This window comes from Typopeltis vanoorti, chromosome 10, assembly GCF_054136105.1.
Source record: "Typopeltis vanoorti isolate ZY-2024b chromosome 10, IOZ_Tvanoo_1.0, whole genome shotgun sequence".
Lineage (NCBI taxonomy): Eukaryota > Metazoa > Arthropoda > Arachnida > Uropygi > Thelyphonidae > Typopeltis > Typopeltis vanoorti.
Genome location: NC_143558.1, coordinates 73,737,639 through 73,758,362, shown reverse-complemented (window position 1 = coordinate 73,758,362; position 20,724 = coordinate 73,737,639). Strand labels below are relative to the sequence as shown.

Sequence of the window (20,724 nt, the reverse complement as noted above, 5' to 3'; positions counted from 1 at the left end):
TGTGTGCTGAGTAAAAGGAAGACAAACTATGGAAGGATCAGTTTAGCAAGTTTTGATCGTAGAGAGTTAACAGAAGCAAATGAGGTAGATGAATTATTGTGTGATCATTTTGCAAGTGTGCAATTCAAGTGGAGAAACTGCATTGCTATATGTGATATTCACTGATGCAAGAATAGAGGTAGATGACTTGGTGGTGCTTGCGATATTGCAGAATCTTAATGCAAATACATCCATGGGATTCAATGGAATATCAGCTCATGTATTATATGGATGTGCAAGGGAATTGGTAGCTCCATTGACTGAACTGTTTAATTTAAGCCTCAGCTCTGGGAAAAAGCAAAATAGTTTATTGCATAAAGAAGTCTCCAAGAGAGAGAGAGAGCACAATAGCATATAGACCATTTGGCACCTTGTGAGTGTTAAGATATCAGAGAAGTTTGTAAAAGGCAGAATTCAGCAATGGGTTGATAGGAATATGATATTCTGTGATGGGCAGCAAAGTTTTGTAAAAGGTAAGTCTTCCTTAATAATTTGCTCACTTTTATAATAAAGTGACATTTGAGTTAGATAAAGGAAATGGCTAAGTAGCTACTGCTGGATTTGGTTAAGGCTTTTGGCAGGATACCACATTTAACTCTGTTACATAATTTGTTATAAATGGGATTGGGAATGAAGCTAGTGATATGGATAAGAGAGTGGCTTATTGAGACATCAAAGAGTAGTACTTGAGGGAATTGAATCCAGGAAAAGATGTGTGTGTGTGTGTGTGTGTGAGAGAGAGAGAGAGAGAGAGAGATGTGGTGCACCGAGTGGCATACCACAAGGCTCTGTACTTGGGCTGCTGCTATTTAATGTATATATCAGAGATAAAGGAAATAATTTAAAGAGGAAGTGACTGCCAATTTAATGTTGCAGTGTGCAAGGTAATGCATTTTGGGAAAAAGAGATCACAAAGTGTATACTATCTTGATGGAACTAGACTACAGGACATTGATGATGCTAGGAATTTGAATGTGACTATAGACAGGAAGTGAAGTTTAAGGGGCATACTGCAAAGATGTCCGAAACAGTTCATCAAGTGTTAAAGAATACACTGAGAAGTATATATATAAGAAGGCTTTTAGTTTTCTCTATAAGGCCTTAATCACTGAACTTAATGAGGTCATTTAAATTATTGTTTGGTCCCCTGGTTTTCATTAGATGTGTGGAGATGGTGGAAAGTATCCAGAGATGCATGACTATGATTGTGATAGGTCTATGGAATGTTTCCTTTGAAGAAAGGTGGAATATGAGGAATATGATAGAAACATATATGTTATTAAAAGGGTTCTATGATATTGACACAGAAGACTTTTTTTCAGTACATGGCAAGAAGTCACCTCTGAAAATTATGTAAGAATGCAGTTAGAGATGCATGACTATGATTGTGATGGGTCTATGGTGGAATGTTTCCTATGAAAATAGGTGGAATATGAAGAATATGATAGAAACATATATGTTATTAAAAGGTTTTTATGATATTGACACAGAAGACTTTTTTTCAGTACATGGCAAGAAGTCACCTCTGAAAATTAATGTAAGAATGCAGTTAGGAATGATGTAAGGACTTGATTTTTTGATTGGTGAATAGGTCCCCAGAGGCAGTTGTGAATGCACTGCCAGTGAATGAGTTCAAGGAGAAGTACAATGAGTATTGTGTGAATGATGATAATAGTGCAGGCTTCCCATGATGAGTCTTTGACTCCCTGGAGAGAGAGATGCCTGAGAAAATAATATTTCCTTGAGTATCCATTGAGAATGTATTGGTTGAGTAGAACTTCTAATTTTTTATTTATTATTATTATTTTTTTTTTTTTGTCTTTAAGAATAGAGATGTCACATTTTTTTTGAGCATATGAATGATTCCTATTGTTTAAGGGATGGCAAAGGGATATATGTATGACATCTTTACTCCTCTCATATACATCATAACATCAATTGGAAAAAGACATCCAAGACTTAACAGAAGAAAACTTCCTCTCTCATCAGATAAAAGAATCCTCAACTGTCATTTTTTCATATCTCACTCAACAAGAATCAAGGGATGATCCTTCATGATATTTGGAAATCTTTCATTAGATCTCTTCATATGCCAGATTTCAACTTTTCAGCTAATCATCTCTAAACAATTCTAGAAAACAGATGACTTGTGCCATCATTCACTGTCTCCTAATGTTTCCTTTATTTATACTACAACAGTTCTTATCAGCTTCACTTGTTAATTTATATTGGGCATTGCCAACCATACATTTCTATTTGTATTACCCTGAAGAAGCCACAAGTAATCTGTGGTGAAACTCGTTAGTACTTTTAACTTTTATACATTTTTAATTTTCAGCAACCAAGTAAGAACCAGTTTTTTTCTTTATTAACAAATTATTGGTTGAAAGTTCTCCTTCTGACATGTTTAGCACTTTATGTCTGTTATTTGTATTTTGTTATCTTTGTAATTTTATTAATATAATTTAACTTCTCTTAATAAATTATTTATAAATATGATTTTGAAAATCTTATATTTATTTTTTTTGATATCTACATAAGCAAAGATTGTTATGTTGCACTTTGTAAATTGTTTTGTTTTATTTATACTTGTCAGAGTTGTTATCACATGACATAGACTCAAAAAACAGCCAAGAAATTCAGGTCAGAATTGGTATAAAGAAATATTTGGGGAAAAATGAATTTTTTTTCTCACTTTTTAAGTTTTATTATCCACTATTAATGGTCAGATTTTTCATATTCATCATTGGTAAGATGTAAGCTAATTAAACTGCCCATTGCATATCTATTTTAGGTTGCCACATCACAAATAATTTGTTACCTCATGGTACAACCACTCTCTAAAGATAAAATTACATGCATATTCTGTCATCATATTGATTGCATTCCATTATACAAAATCAGTGATAATTGAAAAAACAGGCAGTTGTAATCACCACCATTTCCTAAGAGATGTGATAAGCAAGCTAAATATACAAACATCTATTTCTGACATAAAGCAAAACATGAAAGAGATTGGCATTATGTAAATAAAACTGTTGCTTTAACTGCAACTCCTCTTCTGATTTTTTTACTCATTAACAAAAGATTTTCACTCATCAGCAGGCAAGCACATTTTTTCAAGCCTTGTATATAGTGCTGTATTATTATTATTATCAAACCCTCCATCTAGTCATAGACTCTTCATGGGAAGTTCATTCAACTGACAACATATTTATCATATTGAACCTTATAATCCTTAACACTCCCTGCATTCACATCAAGTTCTAGTGACATGTTACATTCACTCACAATTCTCCATGTAAATCATCTATTTCCCCCCTTCCCCACTTCTTTACCACACTCTTCCAGTGTTGGTTGGTTCTTCTTCTCATACATTGCACTCTGTTTATCATTCTCTCTGTATTAATGCAGTAAAATCTCCTCACTAATTTGAATGTCTCTATCATGTCATCTCCTTTCTACTTATCCACTAAACTCTATAATTTACATTTCTTTAACCTTTCTTCATAGCCAACATTCCAGAGTTCCTGATATTGTTTTAGTCAGTTGTCTCTCGGCATTCTCCAGTGTTTCCACATTACAATGAAAATCAGCTGACTGAATTTGAGAACAGTAGTCCAAGTATGGGCTTACTAGTGGCACAACCACCTCTTTATCTACATATCAGTGTACTGCTTATTATAGCTGCAATACGATGCACAGTCTTTGCAAAACTTGCAATGTGCTCTCTAAACTTCAGCCTACTGTCAACTATTACCACCAGATCTCAAATCTCATCCACTTCCTGCAACATACATAGCTTCATCACTATAGCACACAACCTTATATCTGTGCACTCCAAAATGCAAAAGTCATTTGACACACTAATCCATATGACAGTTGGTTTTAATAATCAATTTAACCATTGTTTTTTACAAACCAGTTGTTGTTGATTACAAAGTAAAATATACTTGACAAAAAAGTATATACTGGTTTTAATCTTTTATGAGCAACATTTGCACTGAAGTATACACTGCAGTGCAAATGTTACAAATGTTAACTAGATAAACATAAATCTGCTTTGTGTATGGAGGCAGATGATTTCACATCAAATTGTCTTCATATCCTATAATGCACAGCACACTTCCTTTTAGAAGTTATATTACTGTACATTATGGAAAACTGCTCAAACTAATTTCAATCATTACTGAAGTGTCATCAGTGGAAAATACGATTTCTGTATTGATTTAGCTCTTAGTATCTCCATGGGTCTAGCTCCTGCTGGTGGGACCTCAGTAAAAAGAAAAACCAGTCTTTGTAGTGATGTTTCTCATAATGTGTAGCCATACATCTGTCCAAAATTCAATGTTCTGTACATATGGGATACTAGGGCAGTTTGATGTGAAGACATGTATGCATGTGTGGTCTCCATATAAAAGTAGCCTAGTTATGAAGATACTTCACATGCAAACTTTTTTTTGCTAGCAGTTTGGGAAAGGATTAAAACAGCGATTTAATTTCTTGTTTCATGTACTTTGCATAGTAATATACTGTATAATACTTTATTATTTAGGGTGTTGTTAATGACAGCAGTTGTTCAGATCAATATACATTTTGTGAATATCTGACAGCACAAGTATATTAAAATATGATTGTTATCATAAAATTGTTTGATATCTGATGTTTAAAACCATATTCACATTTTGTAATCTTGCGTATTTTTTAATTCAAGTTCTGATCTTCAATTCAACAATCTTACCTTAGTATCCCCTCAAGGAATACCTGGAGAACAACCGCCTGATCATTTAAATAAAGCTTTTTTGCCACGAAGGTATGTTAAAATATTTATTTTATTTTGATTTATTATTAGTGTTTCATGGTGATCAGCATTCATTTTAGAAATTATGGACTTTACAACCATGTTATAAATAACTATTTTAATTTCCCAACATTTCGACCTTCATATCAAGGTCATCATCTGGAGTATATACAAATACACAAGGACAAGCTGAGTTACATTTTACACAGTAAGCTAAAGAAACAATGATTTGATCACTGGTTATTCTACTAGCATGAACTCTAGTGAAAAAAAATATATAGATAAAATTACAAATTAATTAATTATTTAGAAACTACATCAAAGCTAAATTCTATTTAAGATAACATGAGAAAAACATTCTTTCTTATAGATAGTTTTCTTACAGTAACAGTGATGTCCTATTTTTAACATTACAATTGTTATATTAGATTTAGGATTCTGGATTATCTACAGTCCTATTTATAGTTAATTCTTAGGGGGAAAGGTTCCGTGGTTAGAATATTTGCCTTCGATATGCTTGGAATTTTTAGACCATCATTATTGTTCAGATTGGGGTGGTTGATAAGAATCTCACAGGCTTCCTTAAATTTGCATTCATACAATCTGTATGAATGTGTTTACATCACACCAAAACAATGTTTTGGTGTGATGTAAACAACTGGTGCTTTTCCTGGTACTTTACATAGAAATGACCTTTTCAACTGGTCATTTCTATGTAAAGTGTTCAGGGCATGATCAGAAAGGCCAGCTTCACCATAGTTATTATATTTAATGTGTCGTTTATGTTCCTTTTGTCTGATAGGAATTGTGCGTCCTGTTTCCTCTATATATGGTAGATTACGGGTGCAATAAATATGGTATACTCCAGGATGAGCCAGTGGAGGGAGTGGATCTTTGGATGAGTTGAACAAGCTTTTTAATTTTGCAGGAGGTTTAAAGGTGGCTTTGAGGTTGTAGTTCTGTAGTATTCTGTTATTTTTATCTGAAATCCCTTTAATGTAAGGAATGGTTGTAGTTTTACTATAGTCTGGTTTATCTTTGTTTTTTATTGAGGTCTTGTAGAGAATTTTGTTAATAGTGTTTTGGCTACGCCATTTTTTAGAAAAGTATTGCTGATAACTTTAAATTCATCTTTCAGCACTTGTTCATTGGAGCAGATCTTCAAAATCCTGTTTTTTAGAGTATTAATGACACCTATTTTTTGTTTTGGGTGGTGTAGGAGTTTATGTGTATATATTGGCCAGTATGTGTAAATTTCTGGTAAACAGTGAAGGAAAGACTGCCAGAAAGAAGACGTGTGACAAGTGTATATAGAAACTGAAGTGTGTTCTGTTTTGGACACACTTGGACTATTGTGCTCAAATCTGGTCACCTAGTTTTCAATGTGATGTGGAGACATTGGAGAGGGTCCAGAGGTGAGTGACTAAGACAATGTCAGGATTTTGGAATGATGGCTATGGATAGGTTGAAGAAATGTGGATTACAGAGAAGGAAAAGAGGTGATATGATAGAGACATTTAAATTAGTGAGAGGATTTTATTAGATTAATCCAGACAGGATTATAAAAAAGAGCAGAAGGTGAGAGGGGAAGAAACAGAGGTCATCCCTGGAAGTTATATAAAAGTGTGGTGAAGGGGTGTGAGCAGTAGAATTTTTACATGGTGTTATATCGTGTGGCTTTTGTTATTTATCTTTGTTATATCTTCATCTTTGTTTTATCTTAAACTTTATCTCTTGTTATTAATTTAGATATTATTAATTTTGTATCTTACTTATTATCAGTTAATTCGCTTGCCAACAAATTTGTATTATTTAATGACTGTGCCAGCCGGCAACTGAATTCTGATACACTATCCAAGATTATTCAGAAAGAATATGCAGGGATCATGAAGTATGCAGTTGTGGTCCCGTTTCTTATATTATTAGTGGATTCCCCTTTTATGTACGGTTCGTACCTTTCCAAGCAGTAATTCAATCCACAGAAAGCATGACAAACTCATTTGATTTACACATAAAGAAATATGTTTATTTTAGCACAAAACATAAAGATACATGTTAGTTAAACCTTTAATTAAATTAGAGTCTGAGTTCTCTCCCTTTTCTTAATTTTAACACATCCAAAATTTCTACACTGTAATCCTTTATATTAACACAAATCCTTCACTTCTATATATAACTATCCTCAGACTCTGACAACATATACTAAATTACCTATTTACTATCACACATGCAAACTACACATATATATATATAAGTCAATTCTATAACTCATAGATTTTCTTGAGGCAATGCTCCTTCTTATATTTTAGACTTAATCCTCCCCCAAAATTTTAGTTAGCATTCAATTAGATTTTAACAACATAACATTATTGTCCTTTAGACACAAACAGTTCGTAGCCTCGGTCTCCTACTCGGCTCAAGCCTAAGATGCCTTCTCTTAGATACAGACAGATTGTCCAAAGTGCAGACAGTTCTTGTAACACTTCACAGAAATGGGCTGTGTTCTTAAAGATCAGTTCTCCTTACTCCACGGTTACTCCGATATTAATATGAAAAGATTTCTGCTTATCGTTCTTGCTTTATCTGGATATTCGGATCTCCTTACTGTACTTTCTTTAATGGCGGCTTCACCATTCCTTTGTTCCACACAAAACGAAACACTCTTACACTGAATTATATACTGACGTTAACTCATCAGTGGCCCTTTCTTCTTAGGAATCTGGACGCATTATAGCTGCAGCTTTGTTCCACGGAGCACACATAGCAAGGGAAGACTCTCGCTACGCATGGCGGCAAGCTCTTCACAACTATACAGCCTTCCGCACAGGAAAACCAGGTACCGATGAAACGAGAAGAAAAGAGGACGATTCAAATCCCCGCCAAAACCTATATACTACAAAACAGCGCCCTCACTCGGTGGTGTTGTCATACGTACGGTGGCTGCCGATTGGATACCGTAGTCACGAACTGCCTTTGACATGGCCTAAAACTATTATTAACTTGTACACATCTTTTTAGAATTTATACATGATTTTCTACCTTAATAAATTTACAATCATTCTCCATTTAATTTGTGGGCTACTTTAACATTGCTTAGAATTCACAAATCTGGATATACACATGTTTCTTGGGTCATTAATAAGCACATTTTCTATTTGGAGGCATAAGTATGTCCTTATCCACTCCTTCTGAGGTAACCTTATGTTGGGTTGGAAAAGGGGATGACTCATCACATTTTCTCGACACAACAGTGGAGAATTGTCAGTGAATGGAATGCATTACCAGAATGTGTTGTTAATGCAAGGAGTGTTAAAGATTTTAATATTCTATATGATAAACATGTTGTCAGTTGAATGAATCTCCCATGATGAGTCTGTTGACTCCATGGAGGATGTAATAATAATAATAATAATAACAATGTGTTATATTTAACCTTAAGCTCATTTATATTCATAGAAGGCACAGCACTTTCCAGCAATGCATCCCAGTTGCTCACCACTTTCCACTGAAAATCCATTTTTTGCTTCTCTTTACCACATTTTTATATTACTTCTAAGTGTTAATCTTATTGTCGTGACGTTCTCTTCTTCATGTTCGAATCCGCCATCTTGTTATAAGTCACTTTCATAAAAAAAAATACAACTAATTGTAAATTGATCACCAATCCAAGGGTAGAGAAATTTCTATTATACTGTGCCACTCTATCCTTAGATTAGTCTATATAAAATAGCAGGATCAATTCATAGTTAGTTAGCAGTCTCTTCATTCATACTGGCCGAAGTATTTATTTTCCACTTGGGACTCCCGCAAGATTCGAATTTTTATGAACGGTGCAATAAAAAGGAATTCAGGCAGACACAATAATTAGATTAACAAAATAAACATTTAATATAAGCTATATGACACATACATAAATTCAACTTCTAATTTTAAACAATAGAATCAAGTTGAACATTAGGTCAAATCAATTACACAAGTTCAATCTTCCAAACCTTCGCATACACTTTCTCAGTTTCTGATTCACAAAGTTCCTACACTTAATTAAATATAATAAACTTCCTTTCTAATCAGTTTCCACACATTTTTCAGTCATGCTATACACTTAAAAAACACTGCAGGCACTAATAGCTGCAAATATCTCTCAAGCAAATTTTATTTTTTCAATTCTCAATCTTGAAGAATTTCCACAGTTAAGGTTAGGTTAAACATAGTGTAATTAACACTCAATTCTTCATGCATTGAAATAAATCAATATGACAGCCCTTACCAGAAATAGTTCCTAGTACATCAATTACGTTTTGAGTATACTTTTAAAATATATTTATTACACTTAAGAACACATCTATAAGACTTCTCCACAGTTATAACTAAAACACTATCAATCATGCTTCACAACTCTAGACATCAATTTTAGGGTACTTTAATTATCCTTGTTACCACTCAATAACTAATTAAACACCATGCAGTTCTCCTTAGGGCAAAATTAGAAATAAGTCGCAATTCTAGACTAACTGGATTTATTCATAATTCTTCACTGAAAGTCCAGTTTTTTATATTATCCGATTACGGCATTGATTTCCTTTTATTATTACTGCTGACTTCGCTTTCAGCTAACTATAAGATTCACTTCGTCATTGCTCGCTTATAAATATTATCCTTTTTAACTTCTGCCCTTGAGAACCTTTCATTTACTTCCACCTCTCTAGTTTATACCCTTGCTTCCATTCGCTTCAAAATTTTCGTTCCAACTCTCTCTCTCGTTACCTTTTATTTTTTTTTTTTATTATCCTTCTCCCAGCTCACGCTCTGTTCCACTCGTGCTCGTTTACTTCATGCGTTTCCATGACAACAAATAAACGTAAACATTTTCGTTAATGTTACATAAGGCTATACCACTACATTGAGTTAATAAAAATACAATAAATAGAACATTAGAGCTACTTAATCAACTCTTTCATTTCGTATACAGATAACTATAATAATATTCGCGTTACAATATTTATATAAGTTACAATAATTTATACATATATTATTGTTTAATTAATTAATAGCTGATAAAATTCAGAATAAACACTTAAATAATAATTCTTAAATAAGGATTAATAAATAACTTTTATACACGTCATGATTAATATATAATAAACAATGTTAAATGTGAATGAAAAAGACAAAATACACAACATAGTTTCATTCACAGTTTAACATTATAAAATTTCCTCACAAACTTAAACAACTCAACTACATTTTGTTAGATTGCGAGTTAGCGGAAGTGAAACAGACTGAAGGAATGAAAGATAGCATAAATGAAAGAAAAGGAAATGGAATTAAAGCTAGTGTGGCTGGAGGAGTGAAAGATGCAGAGTTGTAGAAGTGAAAGTAAGTGATAATGGAACAATAAGAAGCATAAATGAGGAAATGGATTTAAGATGTGGCAGAACAAGAGGTAATGACACTATGGTAGTGACAGAGAGTGAAGTTGTCAGAATGCAAGATTTGATGAAACAGTTATTCAAAATTAAAACTGAAATGAGGAATGCGCAGCATGATATTGGATGTTTAGTGGAAACAAACAAATGCATGCAAAAGAATAGAAAGAAAGAAAAAAAGTTAAAAGAAGTGACAAGTTATTTGAGAATAGCAGTATATTGAATTTTATAATCAATTATAAAATATATATAATAAAATTTAAAAAAATTATTATGTAATATTAGCAGGACACTTAAATGCAAGAATTGGAAACACAAAAATCAGTAATAATATAGGAATATATGGAGAACATTATTATTAAAGACATAGTAACCTTTAAATAATAAATTCTTTCTATAAACATAAAGACATACATAAGTATACTTATGCAGCAAGAGGGTGGAAATCAGTATTAGATTACTTTATCTTAAATGAAAAGACATCAAAGTTTTCTTTATTTATTAGAGTTGACAGAGGATATAAAATAAGTCGTGAGCACTTCCTCATTAAAATAAAATTAAGATTACCACCTAAATGGCTACAAGAACAGAAAGAAAATTTAAAACATTTTTTTTTTATTTTATAAAACTAGATTATTAAATGTCACAAATATACAATGGCTATATGAACAAAGAATTGATCAATATTTAGATAATATAAAATGAAATGAAGAAATAGAAACAGAATGGCTTAATATAAAAACTTTACTAAATACAGCAGGAAATGAAAGCTTAGGAGAGACCAAAAAATTCAATAAAAAGAAAAAACTGAAGATATGGGATGATACAATCAAAGAAATAATCAAAATGAAAAAGAAGCATATCATAAATGGTAAAGAAGGAAAAGATTAAGGAGATGAAATAGAATATAAAAGAATAAGAGCAATAACTAAACGAGAAGTCAGAGAGAATCATAGAACAAATTTGTTTCTAATTTAAAACATGATTTATATAAAATAAGACCCAATGCATATAAGATTTTGAAACACTTAAATACAGATACTAAAGAAAACATAAAATTAAACGCTGAATTGAAATTACAAGAATTTCTATACAGAATTATGGACAGATAAATATTTTAAAAAACATAACTGGCAAACATTTCATGAAAATGAAAAAGAAATAACTAAAGAAGAATTAGAAATCAGCCTCAAATAAACAAGAAATGGAAAATCACCTGGAGAAGATAAGTTAAGTTCAGAATTATATAAACATGCAGGAATAAGGTTTGAAGAAAGACTCTTATTATTTTTAAATTAAGTCTATTCAACAAGTAACCCACCAATAGAATGGAAAAAAGCAATATTGACCCTAAAAATGATAGAGGTATAAGTATTCTAAATTTCTGTTATAAAATATATAGCAGAATTTTAAATAACAATCTAATAAAATATTCTGAAGGATTTGTTTTAGAAGTACAAAATGGATTTAGAAATATTATTATTATTACCCCAAGACCTCAAGGAGTCAAAGACTCATCTGGGAAAATGGATGATCATGTATAGACCTGGTCTTTTGCCTAAAATTAATAATAGAGAAAAGAAGAGAATACGATTTAGAAACATATATTACATTTATTGACTTTGAAAAAGTATTTGATAAAGTTAAAAGAAGTATTTTATTCAACATATTAAAAAAAAGACAAATACCAAATAATATTCTAAAAGCTAACATAAGTATATATGAAAATAAACAAATAAATAAGATTAAATTATGGACTATCATATCTGAGAGAGATAAACAAAGAGTACAACAGAAATGTCTCCTTTCAGCAATTCTTTTTAATCTCATCTCATCTCATCTTCCATTTCCCTCTTTTACCTTGCAGTGTCGAGGGTTTATTAATTATCGGACCTCTAAACCATTCACAGGATAAGGTGGTCAGCCCTACACCCCCAGTGTATCCAATTCCATAGACATAGAGAATCATGGAACAATTTATATAAATTGGAATGATTTACATAAAATAAGACCCAATGTATATAACATTTTGAAACATTTAAATACAGATACTAAAGAAAACATAAAATTAAACACCGAATTGAAATTAGAAGAATTTCTAAATTTCTATACAGAATTGTGGACAGATAAATACTTTAAAAAGGATAACTGGAAAACATTAAATGAAAATGAAAAGGAAATAACTAATTAAGGAAATAAAACTAATAAAGGAAATAACTTTTCCCTCAATGAGCCTTTTGGCTCCGTGGAGGTATCATGTAATAATAATAACTAAAGAAGAATTAGAAATCAGCCTCAAAGAAACAAGAAATGGAAAATCACCTGGAGAAGATAAGTTCAGAATTATATAAATATGCAGGAATAAGGTTTGAAGAAAGACTTATTATTTATATTTATATTTATATTTATGTATTCTTTTTAATATTTATCTAAATGAAATAATAATAAAATAGAATAAAAATTCCATCAAGGTATTAAACTTTCTCCTACTGTGAACTTAAACACTGTCCTTTTTGCTGATGATCATATATTAATTACAAATTCTGAAGATAACTTACAGAAAGATATTTTAAATTTAAATGAAATATCCAAAGATTATGGAATGATAATATTAACAGAAAAATCAATGGCCTTTAAATGACAAAATCCAATAAGAACTAAAATACTAATAGATAACAAGATTTTAGAACAGGTGGATTCTTTTAACTACCTTGATGTATGATTACATACGAAAAAGATATAAACCAAGGGCTGATCCTTGTGGTACACCACTGGTTACCTTAAATTTTGCAGACTTACATCTCCCATAAACCACTCTTTGATGTGTGTGTGTGTGTGTGTGTGTGTGTGTGTGTGTGTGTCAGTCAGTCAGCCAGCCAGCCAGCCAGCCATCTTCTTATCCATGCCAGTATTTTATAATCCAAACCCATATTCTTCAATTTATGCAACAGTCTTCCATGCTGTATTTTGTGAGAAGCCTTTTGCAAAATCCAAAAGTATCATCATATATCCAATCCCCTTTTCTTGCTCACTGGTAACATTATTATAGAATGTGATCAAGTTTCTAAAACATGACCTTCCCTTAGTTAACTCATGTTGTTCATTGCAAAGTAGAGATTCTCTGTCAACCCGTTTCTGTATGCAATCTCTTGTCACCTTTTCTAAAATTTTCACTACCACCACTTCAGAGAAACTAATGGGGTGATAGATACATCAGTTTTTGTTCCAACCTTGTGTAATGAGATTGCTGTACATTCTTTCTATTACTGTTGAATCTTCCCTGTTCTGATACTCAAATTATACAGCCAAGTCCAAGGCACAGACAGTTCAGCTGAAACACTCTTTTAACATCTGTGCTGATATCCCATGAGCCTTTATTGTTTAATTCTTATTCAGTTTATGCAATACCTCCATTACTCCTCCTTTCTATATACCTGAGTTTTTTTATGTTTTGTAGAGGTAGCACTGAGCTCATTCACCATATTCTCCAATTGATAGCTTTTACTGAAATGGATTCTCAGTTGAACAATCACTTCTACATCTCTTACCCATATGCCATCTGAATTCAAGAGAGTTAATTTTTCACGTTCATTCTTTCTTTTGCTTGTACATAACAGTTGCATTTTTTTAATCTTGTTTTTAGCTTGCTGAGGCAGTTTTTTCATACTACCACTTAGCTCTCCATACAGTAGTTCGGTGGTGAATTCTCCATGCTTGCTGCGCAAGCTCATTAATTGAGAAAGAAGTAATATTTATTTGTTAGTAAATGCATGCATTTATAAGCATTCCATTTAGGCTTTTATTTTTGTAGACAGAAGAAGTCTTAAGCTTGCGTGGCAATAATTGAGCTTTGCATTGTGTATCGAAGGCCGATGCTTACTTGTCTAGTCAAAGCTACCTTGGCTTGCTTGGTTGTAGGAGGTTCTAGGGCCTCGCAGCAGCACTGTGATTTCATGCACACGCGTATAGCCATTTCACGTCGTCTCACTCTGTTGCTTAAACACAGACCATATGCAGTTAAAGTAGCTCTAGCCAGTAGGCTTCAGCCAGTCTTTACAAGTGTGCATGTTGCTTGGGAAAATTAAGTTACAACCAACTTTTTATGACGATGTTATTGACCAGTTCATAAAGAAGAACCATAGGGTAGAATTTGTATTCAAGTGGCTAAATTGAAAAAGATAGAATATCATTTGTAAAATAAATGTTGCATTTGTATGATTAAATGTACATAATTTCTAAATATATAGTTTTAAATGGTCAGTAATTCATTATTCCACTAATCAGACTTCAATCACACCTCTCACTCGCTGAATGATAACAAGAGCAATCGTGAATTTCAAGACCAGCATTCTTCCCTGCAGAAGAGTTACAACTACTGTATGGAGAGCTAAGTATACTTTACGGAGAGCTAATTATACCTTATAATTTTCATAACTGATACTGTATTTTATTATTATTATTATTATTATTCGTGACACCTATAAGGAGTCCAAAGACTCTTCGCGGGAGGACACCTACTATACAACTGTCTCAACCACTGCACCGAACCTCTACTACCAATCATCTCCATCAACGGCATCTACCACCCACCACCACAACTAGTATTTTTTGTCTGTAAATTGCGTGTGTTCTGAATGGCTGATTTGTCTGTATGTTGGATGAAAAACCCGAGTTTCCGGGAGAAAAAAACCCTGCCACCTCCATATGAGATCGGATAACTCACCTTTGATTGAAAAAGTCCACATAAAGATTCCTCCCGTCATGACGAGAATCGAACTTAGGCCTATTCCAATCGAAGGGCGCAATGTACCATCTTTCTTCCAATTGCGCTATGGAGACGCTCGTATGGAGAGCTAATTATACCTTATAATTTTCAAAACTGATATTATAATTCTTATGGACAGTATTCCTTCCACATCATCTTTTTCTTAAGAATCTTTTGATTAATTGAGATTGCACATCTTTACTTCACTCTCATACTGTTATTCATCAAACTCTAGAGACACATTCCAAAATTGTATCATTGATGTATTTTTAATACTGCTCATACTTTGCCAATCATTCTCATCTGGCAACCAGTACCATCAAACCTAGTTTACTCCTCATTTGGTCATAATTTTCTACTTGGTAGTTTAGCATGTAATCTTTTCTGAATGAAATACTCTTTGACCTTGAGTTCCTTCTACCACATCACATGCTGCTTAAGGAAGTTATGCAATAGCTCAATAACATTGTTCAATTAATCATCATGGGTGACATTAATTATGTGAATTTGCTGTTACCTAATTAGTGTTCAGATAATTAATGTCACCAATGATGATTAATCATTTAATTCCCATTAGGTTTATTTGGTGATGCATTTCATCATCAATAGCAGCCAGTTCACTAGGTCTGCTGCAACATCCCCACCATGAATTTGATCTTGTTAGACTTCTCTTTTTAGACTTCTCTTCACACAGTATAGCCTCACTGCTAAATAGAAAAACTGTTACTATTCTATCCTAAATAGACTTTAATCATGTGATATCATTAGTATAATATCCCTTCCTCTTCCATCTTTTCTATTCTTCTTCTTCTTCTTAAGTTTCATGAACCCTTAAGGTTCTTAGCTACAAGCACCACAATTCTCCATTTGTTCCTATCCTTAGCCAACTCCTTCCAGTTTTGCATGTTCAGCTGTTTCATGTCCATTTCAAATTCATCCATCTTCTGCAGGATCTTCCTCTAGGACGTCTTCCATTTGAGTGATGTAAAAAGGTTCTCCTCACTAGCCTGTTATCCTCCATGCGACTAGCTCTGATTTCATTTATTATTAATGGCTTCTTATAAAATTCATAGAGTTCTTTATTTGTTCGGTTCTCCATTCATCTGTCACAGGATTTTTAATTGGGCCAAATATTTTTCTTAAGATTTTGTAATGTAACCATATAATACAACTGGTCTCTAATTAGCATTCTGTAAGTATTTATTTTAGATTCATATGACAGATTTTTAGATGAGAGGAGGTGCTGAAGTGAAAAATATGATTTATTACCTTCTTGGATTCTCTTCTTTATTTCTCTTTGGATCTTATTATCTTTAGTTATAGAGTCTAGATATTAAAATTGTATTGAGTTTTTCAATATCATGTCAGCAAACTGAATAGTCGATGGCTCTTATTGAGATCATTTTCTCTAGATACTTTTAAATATTCTGTTTTACTTTGGTTAATATTAAGACCTATTTTTTTGAAAGAGGTTTTAAGGTTTATAAATGTTTCAGTTATATATTCTGCACTTTTTCCTATAATATCAGTATCGTCTGCATACACCAGGAATCATGCGAAGCACGATACAATACTTTTAATTGTTTCTCGAATTACTTTTTCTAAAGCTATGTTGAATGGTATAGGTGATATCGCATCTCATTGTTTTAATGTGGAGATGTTGAATGGCTCTGACAACATGTTGTTAGTGAGGACTCTACATTGATTTTCCTGTACACACATTTTGACCAGTCTGATTAATTTTTCTGATATTCCAAATTCCTTTAAGATTTTCCATAGACTTTCTCGATGCATGCTATCATATGCTTTTTGGAAGTCAGTGAAGAGATTATGACTTTCTTTATTGTATTCCCAATTTTTCTCTAGAATTTGTCTCAAGGTAAAAAAGTGATCAATGGTTGATCAACTTTTTCTGAATCCTGCCTAATGTTCTCTGAGAATCTCTTCTGCATATGGAATAATTCTTTTTAGAATAATATAAGACAGGATTTTGTTGTAACTAGTATTTAAAAGTGAAATGCCTCTATAGTTTTCAATTTTCTTTTTATCTCTTTTTTTTTCGTGGATGGAGTTTATTATTGGTTCTTTCCAGTCTTTTGGCAGTTTTTTATTTTTCCTATGAGTTTAATTAGTTTGAACAGTTTGTTAGTTAATTCTTTTCCTCCTTATTTAATTTGTTCAGATGTGATTTTATCAAATCCTGCAGCTTTATTATTTTTAAGAGTTTTAATGCTTGTTTCTATTTCAGCTATTTTCTATGCCAGAATATTTGAAATATTCCCTCTGCCTTTCAGCCATCTGTTTGTTATTTACAGTAATTTGTCCTTTATTATCATTAATTATTGCAGTTCTTGATTGATAACCTGTCTTTAGTTTATTTATACCTTGGGAAAAGTTCCTTGCATTTTTTTATATGTATTCTCTTTTTCAGATTTATCAATTAATTCTTTTAGATATCCTCTTTTTTTTCTTGCCTAATAATTTTGTTTGATTCTCTCTGCTAGCAAATCTGTAGTTTTGATAGTTATCGTTATCCTGTTTGTTCCGAAGCCATTTAATTATTGCAGTTCTTGATTGATAACCTGTCTTTAGTTTATTTATACCTTGGGAAAAGTTCCTTGCATTGTTTTATATGTATTCTCTTTTTCAGTTTTATCAATTAATTCTTTTAGATATCCTCTTTTTTTTCTTGCCTAATAATTTTGTTTGATTCTCTCTGCTAGCAAATCTGTAGTTTTGATAGTGAACGTTATCCTGTTTGTTCTGAAGCCATTTAAGCTTAGCTTCTTTTTTTATTTCTATTGCTTCTTTGCATCTATTATTAAATCATTTATTATAGTATGAAATATTTTGGAATCCTAAAACTTTTTCAGATGCTCTGTTTATACAACATTTAATTCCATTCCATAGAGTACAATATTTTCAGTTTCTTCAATAATATTTTTAAACTTTGCTTTTATTCCATTAGAGTAATTTAATCTTATGTTATTGTTTTTCAGATTATCAATATTGAGTTTAGGATGTTTTTTTATTTTTATTGAAATAGTTTTTGTTAAGTTTTATTTTCATTACTGATCCTATCAAATAATGATCTGAATCACAGTCAGAACCTCTATAGCTTCTAACAGTTTGAATGCTCTTCTAAATCTTTCTATTAAAATATGATCAATTTGGTTGTCAGTTATTCCATCAGGTGAGTCCATGTTTGCTTATATATGTCTTTCCTCATAAATGTTGTACTACTTATTATGAGGTTCTTGGATATTGCTAAATTTATTAACCTTATACCATTATCACTTGAGATTTCATGTAGGCTATTATTTCTGATTGTTTGTCTATAGATTTCTTCTCTTCCTATTTTTGCATTAAGATCTCCTGAAAGTATAATTATGTCATTATTTGGTATTTTATCATTTATTCCTTCCAGAGCATCATAGGATTCATCCTTGGTATCTTGATCAGTTTCCTCTGTGGGTGCATGTGCATTAATTAAGTTTATTTTGAACTTTTTTTGTTTGCAGTCTTATTTTACTGAGTCTTTCATTAATGGCCTCAAAACTTATGAGTTTTGAGGCCATCAATCCCACATCCTTCTTTGTATCATAAATCCTGTTCCTAGTTCATGTCCTCCTGTGATATTTCCACCATATAATAACAAATAATCTCCTGATTTATGTTCACCACTATCAATCCATCTAGTTTCCTAAGTTGCCATTATATCCATTTTATATTTTTTAAGTTCATCACTCAGAGTTTCCGATACATCTGCTCTGTATAAGTCTGACATTCCACGTTCCAAATCATAATCCTTTATTCCAAGCCACAGGTCAAGTTCCATCTTGTACAGTCTGATATTGAGGCTTATTTGGTACTTGGTTCCTAACAAATAAGATTTTTACAAGATGAGGGTTGTCTGCCTCATGCTTAACCCCAACCTGGAGGACTAGGGTTTCTCACTTAGTCTGGACCCTCACTTTTGACCAGTCTGGCTTGGGAGGCCCTACTGATAGTATAGCTGCCACTGGCATTGCTCTCAAGGTCATTGGGACACACAAGCCCCCCCACCACCACCACCACTACCACGATGACAAGGTGAAGACACCATTGGGAGATCCATCCATCTTTTCTATCTATCCTTCTGAAAAATACTGTAATCTTTGGACTTTAGTACCACTTAGTACATCTGGTCTCACTCATACTAATAATGTGAGGCCACAATATATTCACTAAAGCAACAAACTCAATCCTTTGGTTCCTTGTTCATTAGGAGATAATTGTGCCATAAAGTTTCTTCAGTTCACATGATAATGCAGGGAAAAAAGTGAATAATATTTATTCAGAGTCTATATATTTCAGCCTAAAAATTACAGGCCAGCATCAGAGCAGATCATGCAACAACTTTTTGATTCCAATAATCCTAGCTCAAGTAACAAGGAAACAGTATATATAGAGTCTCTATCCCATACATTTCTGGCATTTCAGGCCCAATTTCTAGAATTCTTAAGAATTATAATCTAGTGGCTACATTTATTCCTATCAACAAACTATCATCATGGTTTCCATCTTCTAAGGATAAACATTTCCTCATGCTCTTCCTAGTGTTTACCAAGTTTCTGATGACTATCACCTTTTTAACTTTGGACAAACTGGATGTTCAGTGGAAAATAGAATACAAGCACACCGGTCTTATATCATCAACAGGAAATCTGAGAAATCTGGCCTTTCACAACACAGAATAGACGTGGAACAATATCCTATGGTCTGAAACATGCTTACTCCATCTTTGTTGCTATAAATTTGAATATTTGAATGTTTATTTAAAGAAAGTGCTGAAACCTTACTTCACCATCTGAACTTGAATCAAAATAACTACTTTTCACTAGCTAAGATACCAGAGAGTCTTATTTTAATCACATATCATTAAAAATTTTAACTGATAATACAGTTAATTAATAACTAATAATATAATGTTTCCTTAGTGTGTTGTATTTATGTATAACATCACACAGCTTTCATTGTTTCAAATTAACCCATTGTTCGCATTATACTTTGTAATTAATTAATGTTTCCAATGATGATGACCTGCAATTTTCTGGCTGAAATGGCCTTTGAATAAATATTATTCACTTCTTTAAGTGTATTATCATGTGAATTGAAGAAACTACTTGTTCCTTGTACTCCTGCCATTTGTGTACAGACATAATAAGTTACATCCAGGATTATTTTGTGTACTCCCTTCATTTGCTTCATGATCCAGTTGAATAACTCCCAGGTCCCTGATCATATCTAATGCTTCACTTAAACAAACATTCTTGCACACAGTTAATAAGTCCAAGCTGGAAAAGCAAACAATCATATTTTCATCATATCACCTCAATTAATTAAGTACCATCATATCATTAGTATAGGTACCTAAATTAGTCACTCTTACATATAGATTCTTACAATTGCTCCTATCATAATTTACTTTCCTTGACTTTCCAACTTAGGTGTTGAAAGTTTTTCCACTTAGTTATACTATAAATTAAAGATGACAAGAAATTATATTCTTGGTAAATAAATTATATTTCAGAAGTCATATATATGCATGTGAAGTTACTTCATGCACATACAGTACTTTGTTTGCTTACACTTGAATAAAGGATCAAACCAAGAATATTATTTCTTGAAAACTTTAATTTATAGTATAACCA

The 20,724-nt window shown here is 32.3% G+C and overlaps 1 protein-coding gene across 1 annotated transcript in view; it reads left to right on the top strand.

Annotated features, from left to right (window-relative positions):
• The window catches only part of LOC150102509 (cilia- and flagella-associated protein 61-like), a 509,206-nt gene that overhangs the window by 94,586 nt on the left and 393,896 nt on the right, over window positions 1–20,724 (top strand). Inside the window, exon 6 of the mRNA XM_090399377.1 lies at window positions 4,754–4,852. Coding sequence (XP_090255503.1) covers window positions 4,754–4,852 — 99 coding nt within the window. The remainder of the gene's footprint in view (window positions 1–4,753; window positions 4,853–20,724) is intronic.